The sequence below is a fragment of the Lactuca serriola genome, chromosome 4 (assembly GCF_051521515.1).
Source record: "Lactuca serriola cultivar US96UC23 chromosome 4, Lser_US96UC23_V15, whole genome shotgun sequence".
NCBI lineage: Eukaryota > Viridiplantae > Streptophyta > Magnoliopsida > Asterales > Asteraceae > Lactuca > Lactuca serriola.
In genome coordinates, this window is record NC_136411.1 from 56,115,921 (window position 1) to 56,124,071 (window position 8,151).

General features: G+C 39.1%; 1 protein-coding gene across 1 annotated transcript; it reads right to left on the reverse strand.

Moving 5' to 3' along the window:
• Nucleotides 1-246: 246 nt before the first annotated feature.
• LOC145101635 (FT-interacting protein 3-like) lies at nt 247-4,564 on the reverse strand. The gene is made up of 2 exons (XM_079038881.1): nt 4,261-4,564; nt 247-3,486 (listed from the first exon to the last, which is right to left on the reverse strand). The coding sequence occupies exon 2, from the start codon at nt 3,416-3,418 to the stop codon at nt 395-397; it is 3,024 nt and encodes a 1,007-aa protein (XP_078895007.1). The 5' UTR covers nt 3,419-3,486; nt 4,261-4,564; the 3' UTR covers nt 247-394.
• Nucleotides 4,565-8,151: the final 3,587 nt, after the last annotated feature.

The window sequence follows — 8,151 nt, forward strand, 5'->3', positions numbered from 1 at the left end:
ATTTTTTTATTACATAATAACTAACTTATAAAATCTAATAATTATTTCCCCGTAAGAAAATTATTCATCAAAAAAACTATTTATCGTTACCGTTTTACGCAGACACACATCTACCTCTTTGTTATTAAGATTTTAACAATAATATATAAACAATTAAAAAGAGAATCGGATTGGGCTAAATTCATGTGGCGCCATGGTCTAAGTAAATACATACAAGGAAATACATTAACAAAACCATCCCACAAGTTGCAAACAACACCATCATTTGTGTGCATTTTTTTCAAAACATATCAACAATCCAACAGTTTTTCTACGACACAGAAACCACCATATATATTTGCATACAAAGTTGACACAAAACAAAAATCTTTCGAACAAAAACCACAAATCACACTCACAACATGCTATCGGTGCGGGCTGGCAGCCTTCGGAAGAAATTCAGCGGTGCAGACGGCAAACTATGACGCAACTTAGGATGTCTCATAACATAAAACCCAGTCGCAATCACCAGCACCTGAAAAGGCGTAGCATATAAAACAAATGCCGCTACAAGACAAAACACCATAAATATAACCGTCGCTCTCGGATCACGCCAGCTCAGCAGCCCCTGCAACCGTTCTCCTTGACTCGCTATATCCCCAACCACCGACTGAATCCGCCCCGCCACACTCCGTAATCGGTCATACCGGTGTCTCACCAATTCCGAACTCCGAGAAGTCGGAAACGTGTCAAATTCTTCGTCTAATTCATCCGGATGAACTCCGTCCGCATACGATAGTCTTGTGTTCATGTGAGGCGGGTATTGCGCCCGGAACCAGTAATTCCAGAGTCCAATTAGAAACATGTAAAGAAAAACCGTTGGGAGAATCAACTCCGGAAAGGAAACGAGCATCACGAAGAGTATATGAACAAGAACCGTCGTGATCCGATTCTTCCATAAACAAACTTCCCCAAACCATTTGCTAACCGCAAAAACCCCGTTGAAAACCGACATCAACCGGAAAAAATTCGCTTTGCTCCGTCTCATACTCCATAAATGCGAATTCGCATCTGTCATGTACTCAACAATCTCTCGCCTAAGTGGCGGCTCGGCTCTGCTCAACCGAGCCGCCACTATCCCGACCGCTTGGTGTCGCAGCATTTCAAGCTGGACGACAGTCAGCGGTCTCACATAATGCATTTTTGGTAGTAAAGGTTTTGAATACATCAACATCATGTTCATCATAGAAGTGCTTGAAAACCGGATTGCTAAATGGATCTCTCCCATTTTCTTGACACCTGTCGGGTGAAGTACGAGCAACGGGTACGAGTGGGTATAAACCCGACCCGTTTCAAGAGTCGAGATCCGTATCCGGATCTTCCCTACCCGAACATCTTTTGAGTTCCCGTTCTCGAGTTGGGCGTTGTCAAAAACGCCCACGGTGAGAACGGTTGACGGGTCGTACACTTCCCAAGTGTACTGCTCGTTGAACCGTGGTGCCAAATTGTCAACCACGGTTCGTGTCCTGACCCATTTGTGACCGTATTTCGCGACGCAATACGCGTCTACCGTCCCCTTTCCTTCGCGCGTTTTCATTGGTTGTAAAGCAGAAGCGTTTAAAATACCGAGTTCGAGTATCCCGATTGATGGTTTCCATAGCTGTTTTGCTGTGGGTCTCAGATCGCTACTGTACTGAGTCGACTCATCGAGTACATGATACCCGCCATCGAGACACACACGAAGATGAAGCCGAGTGGCAAATTTGTCTTTTCTCATTTTCTTTTCATCACTTTCATAATCACCCGGATCTCGAAGGTTAAACCATTTCGAATGAACAATTCTATCATCTGCACGCCTTTCGACTGAATTCAAAGGTATATAAACTTTCCCTAAACATTCATCTTTACCGGGTCCCACTCGATCTTCAATACTAACGACTAAATGATCTTCAAACGGTTCAGCTGCTACAAACATCATCTCCTCATCCCATAACGCGTTCACGGTTCTTACCTGAACCGGTCTTGTTCTCAAAACCTGGTTATTAATCTGGGCTTTTACATACACATCTGGGAACCGGTTTTTTTCACCCCAAACAAGATCTTGCACTTCGAGTATGTTGACACGAACATACCAAAGTCTTGGAGAATGATAAACTTTTGAGCGAGTGAACATTGAAGAAACTGAACTATCGACATTACTCATGGCTGCATCTAGAAGAAAAGCATCGGGAAAAGCTTCATCGGCTTGAGTTCCGATCCATACAGCAAGCATTAATTCGCCTTTCTTTTTTTCCCCTTTTTTATCTTCAAGTCGATACCATTCCGGAGCTAACGGGCTATCGGGTGGGACCCGGGTCGGAATATCGTGAAGATTCACACGAACGATTCCGACGAAATCGTCTTTTAGCATGTCTTTATCTTTCACCACAACGTCTAATACAGATGCTTGCATTCTTTCTTTTGAGAATGCGAAAACTACATTCCATTCCGGGTTTGATGTTTTGGAAAAGTGTTGTGTGATTCCTTTGTAGTTTCCGATTCTTACTTCGACGTAAGGGTCGAGACTTCCGGTGACGTCCTTGCTCGGAAGGTCTTGTGCTTTCACGACGCGAACGAAGAGAAACTGCATAGGCTCGACTAGGTCGTAAGTGCTCGCTCGCCTGTTGTCGGAATTTACAACTCTACCCCCGATGACCTGTCCACCTCCAAGAACCGGGTTTGTTTCTTTGATGGAGTATTCTAGTGGTTGTGATGATGAACCGGAGTACATCCGGACGACTTTTGGTTGACTTTGAATTTGATTTTGACTTTGACTTTGGTTTATATTTCTCATGTCTTCGTATTCGTATTGTTGTCCTTGTGGCTGATTCATGGATGCCATGTATGGTTGTTGCTGTGAAGGAAACTGAGGTTGTTGTTGTTGTTGTTGGAAATTAGGGTTTGGGAGATGATGAAATGTTCTTTCTTTTCGGCCATGGGAAGAGGTTTCCATTTGAGGGATTAGATTTGAGGATCTGATTGAAGGGTTATCGACGATGAAAACTTTAAGGCCGAGTTCGCCTTTTACGCGTGACAAAAAGCTTCGTTTTTCTAAAGGGTAATGGAAAACGACAGAGTCTGAATAAGGTACGAATGATGTTCCATTGATGTGAACTTTACCCATGAAGGATTTTGAGTTTGAGCTTGAGATTGAGTTGTTTCCTTTGATATTGTTGTAGACGTATGCGTCGAGTGTGAGATTGGATAGGTTGTTGGGATCTGAAATGTTGAAGTAGAAAGTTTCGTTCCAATAAGGGTTAAGATCTTTCTCTTTGATCGTTGTTCGGAATTTCTGATGATCGAAATGAAGCTCGACGTATGGGCTAGCAGAACCTTGACCATCTTTTGGCATTAGGTCATGGGCGCTTGCAACCTCGACTCCCAGCTTTAGGTTGCTCATTTTTTGAGATTCTTCTTAGAGGACTTTTTACAAACAGGCAGAGGGTGTCTTGATTCTTGATTGTACACCTGTATCAAATAATTCATTCATTTATTTATCTTGAAGAATCCAGGAATATGAAGCAGTTTCAATCTTTTCATAAGCAAAATTTCAAATGGATAACTGATAGGATTCGAAAACACATGAATATTGAGAGAATAAGAAGTGAATCTTTGACAACAGCGAAAGGGATTCCAAAAAGGTCTGCATATAGCTTTATGAGAAAAAAAAAAGTAGGAGGAATCAAATCTCTTGAGGTAAAAGGGGAGAATCAACTGAAACAGCAAGAATCACTAGCAAAAGGGATGATGTTTATACTTCATTAACCGATATCCTGGTGTATCATTTCAATTTCTTGCAACAAACGTTTTACCTCAAAAGTCAAACTGAAAACAGAGTTCATAAAATACTCAAAATCTTCCAAGAACGCCAACAACTTTTTTGTTTTGGAACGGAGAACACCAATAATAACTACTCCAATATCAGAATTATTCAAAATTCCATTAAAAGTAAAGAGATAAATTAAAATAAAATAGAAACAGATGGACTTTGTAATTGAACAATCAAGAAAAAAAATCCCAAAATACATAGCAGCTTTCCTTGAACAAAGAAAAAGTCAAAATTTCAAACCAAAACTGCGATCATACAACAAGAAATCAATAACCCACATCTAATTCTTCAAATCAGAGCTCAATTGTGACATCTATATGTGTTTATGTATAAAACTAGCCAATTATCAACACCCAACCTCATAAACAGGAGTATAAACAGAGAATCAGAAAAAGTTGAATTCGAAGACGCACCTTTTTCCTTTATGCGAGCTTTTACTTGCTGTGTTTTCCAGTCCACGATCTGACGAAGTCTTGTTTCTTTTACAGGTTTAACAGAGAACCGATGCAACCATTTTTTGTGATGAAAATAAAACAGCGTAGGATACAATCACAGATAAAGGTAACGAAATTAAAGAGAGGAAGACGTGAAGTTGTTCGTCAATGGTGCAAAATTTCTTCGATGATTCATGGAAAGAGTTGAAGAAGAAGAAGACCAGTCTGTTGTGCGTTTTCGTTTGGATTTTATCGTCAGAGCACAACACGCTTTGTGTATTTACGAACGCAATTCAACACGAGCCACTTATTTAATACTACATTAATCACGACTGTTTTGGTCAACTTTTCATTCACATAAACATATATAAAGTTTAATGATCAAGGAGCAACACAACTTATTAGTCGGACAAAATTGCAAAAATAGTTACTGTGCTTGTAAAAAAAATATATTTTTGGTATAATTTTTCTTTTCGATAGTGTATTATTGGTTCGATTTTAGATACCCTTATATGGTTTGTTCATTATGTTTCAATTTTTTTTGGTATTGATTCATATCCAATCCAAAATGATTAATATGTTCTAAAATAATTCTTTTTAAATTTATTTAAATTATTTTCTTACTATTTTAATTAAAAAAAATCACCCATCCACCCACCCCACCTAAGTCATCACCTTTCTCTCCGGCACCCTCCTGGATGCCATCATTTAGCACCACCACCCATTTCATGTTGATCAATATCCTACCACACCCAAAACTTCAACCACCACGACCACCACCATATATGCTAAAACCCTAACTTCAAAGGTGTTGACTTTGTTGGAATACCTTTTTCCGGGGCCGATTCTACCTTTTGAAAAAACTAAGCAAGGGCTTAGGGCCCCTAATTTTAAACGGCTTCAAATTTTAAATCTTATTATGTTAATTATATATATATATATATATATATATATATATATATATATATATATGTATTTTTTGGGTTAGAAAGACAAGTTAGAGCTTGTCTTGATGGTAAAAACGTTGGTTTATGTAACACCGTAAATTTCAAAACAATTTTTCGCATTTTATAAAAACATAATTCATTCATTATTTATAAAAGCATCATTGTTTAAAACTCAATTCATAACATATATCAATCCCAAGATCTCATAACATAAAAATCCCGTGCGTGTACTGATCAAGTCGGCGCCTTTCCGCGATCCTCACTAGTACCTAAAACACATAACACGAACTGTAAGCACAAATCTTAGTGAGTTCCCCAAAATACCATATATAACACATATTAGCCACTCGAGGCTATAACTTTGTGGGTCCGTGCACCCAAACTCTGTGAACCCTCAGGTTCTGTCTCTGTGAACCTTCAGGTTCTAACTCTGTAAACATGCACAACATAAATCACATAGAATAATGCAGTGCAACACATAACACATATATAACATACAAACACTGTATCGCATAACTACGATTACCTACTCAAGGTAAAGTATACTGAGAAGACTCACCTCAGATATCTCAGTAAATCTCTGACTCGGTAAACTCTGGTCTAGCCCCTGCCTAATTACATGAAATAAATACTCTAATTAATATGAACCTCAGAGCTAGGCTAATCTCTCTCTCTATACATCCTCTAGGAAGGGTAAAAGACTATCCTACCCTTCCGATGACTCTAAGGTCCAAACATTGACTAACCCTAAAAGTCAACGAAGTCAACGGTCAACCTTGACCAAACTCGCCGAGTGCACAACTGTGACTCAGCAAGTCCACACATGTTCTTCACTCTCCTAGTCCTCCTTCGACTTACCGAGTCAATCCTCAACTCTGCAAATCATCACAGATCACAATCTATGAAATGTCCCCACCCAACTCGCCGAGTTCGGCTCCTGACTCGGCGAGTACCATCGTGCACTCTGTCCTCTAGATTCCCTCTGACTCACCGAGTCACTTCCCCAACTCAATGAGTCACCAACTGTGTGATTATCGGGAAAACCCTCGTCCTACTCGCCGAGTCGGCTATTGGACTCGGCGAGTTCATGCCATGCTCAAGCTGAACTGACCTCCTGAGGTCAGATCCGCTCCTCTAAACCGTAGATCTAGCTTCCCAAAGCATTGTAATCACGTAAAGCTAACATCTTGGTGCTCATGCAAAGGCTCAAAGGCCTTATTTGAAGATATGACCTCTAAAATGACATCCAAAGCTCATAACCCCCATTAATACTCATAAAGCTCAAGGGAAAAGGGTCTCTGGACCTCTTTGGGTCCAGATCTACAGCACCAACACGAGAGGGGACCAATTACTCCATATAACCATCCTCTAAAGGGGCTAAAAAGCCCTTACTCTAAGAATTACACCATAAACTGAAGAAGGGTCGAATGAATACCTCAAAATGAAGTCTCTGAGCCCTGGAATCACTGGATTAGCACCCTCTCCAACCTCCTCTTGTCTTGGTCCTCTTCTATTTGCAAAAACACTAACATTGATCAAGAAATGACTTATTTCCTCTTACAAACGCTCTAGCTCACTTAGGGTTTCTCTCTGGGGTCTGGTAGCCGCAAATGACGGCATAAGGCCCCTTAAATAGGCCCCAAACCCGAGGAATTAGGGTTTCATTAAACAGTGTGGACTCGCCGAGTCCTTGGGGCGACTCGCTGAGTCCAGCCATCCACCCGTATAATGATTCACGTCTCTACTCGGCGAGTCTACGCATCAACTCGTCGAGTTCTTCAACAAAACTTGAAATTCAACGAATAAATATAATACCTAAAATTCCGGATGTTACAGTTTAACAAACTAATGGTCTCAAGTTCGAATCTATTTGCTTACCTTTCATTTAATTTATAAACGGAAGGTTCGGATCTATTTGCTTACCTTTCATTTAATTTATAAACGGAAGGGTCTCAATTTTTTTGTTTGCTTAGAGCCCCCAAATTGGTGGAACCGCCCTTGCCCTTTTCTGATGGAGGACATATTCTGAAGCTAATCTCCTACTATTTCCTTCTTTTTCTTCTTATTCTCAAGTGATCTTTATTCATTGACAACGAGGACCACCACTCACCAGGGAAGGAGAGGAAGGAAATCAATCGTTGAAACTTAACCCTAGTTTTTTTTTCAAGTTGATAACGACCAAAATCACTAAAAATATCCAAAATTGGACCAATGGTGTAGGTTTAAACTTTTTTAACCAAATCCACATATTTTTGACGACCACATGGACCATTTTTGCAATTTTATATATTAGTTATTAAACAAAGACAAAATTGCAAAAATGTTCACATGGTTAGCTGAAAATTGTCCCTTTGATCTAAAAAGTTTTGGACTAGCGCCATTTGTCCCAAATAAGTTTTTTATTTTTTTTTATTGTGGTTTTGGTCATTTCAAAATGGGATAATGACTTAAAAGGGTAATATATTATTCGATTTGTACACATTTGGTCACTGATTTTTTTTCGTCCACATATACCCCTTCAACTTGTTAAATTGTACACATTCAGTCCTTATGATCGGTTACTCCAGGTTAGCCCGAAAAAATGATTTAATAGGGTAATATATTTCTTATTTTGTACACATTTAGTCCTTAATATTTTTGTACATATTTAATCCTTAATATATTTTTTTGTTTCAAAATAAGCCATTTTTGTTTTTATACACATTCAATACTTATGAATGTTTTCTTTGAGTTTTCCTCACGACATCTTACGTGGGATAATCATTGATGAAGTGTGTGGGGTTGTTGATGTTTATGTGTAATGTCTCATTTTCACAAAAAAAATTCATTTTTAAATAATGCAAAACTCCCTAATTATAAATCCATTATTAAGAAAAAAAATGTTTATTCCAAAATACACTTATCGAAAATCAAAGTAATATAA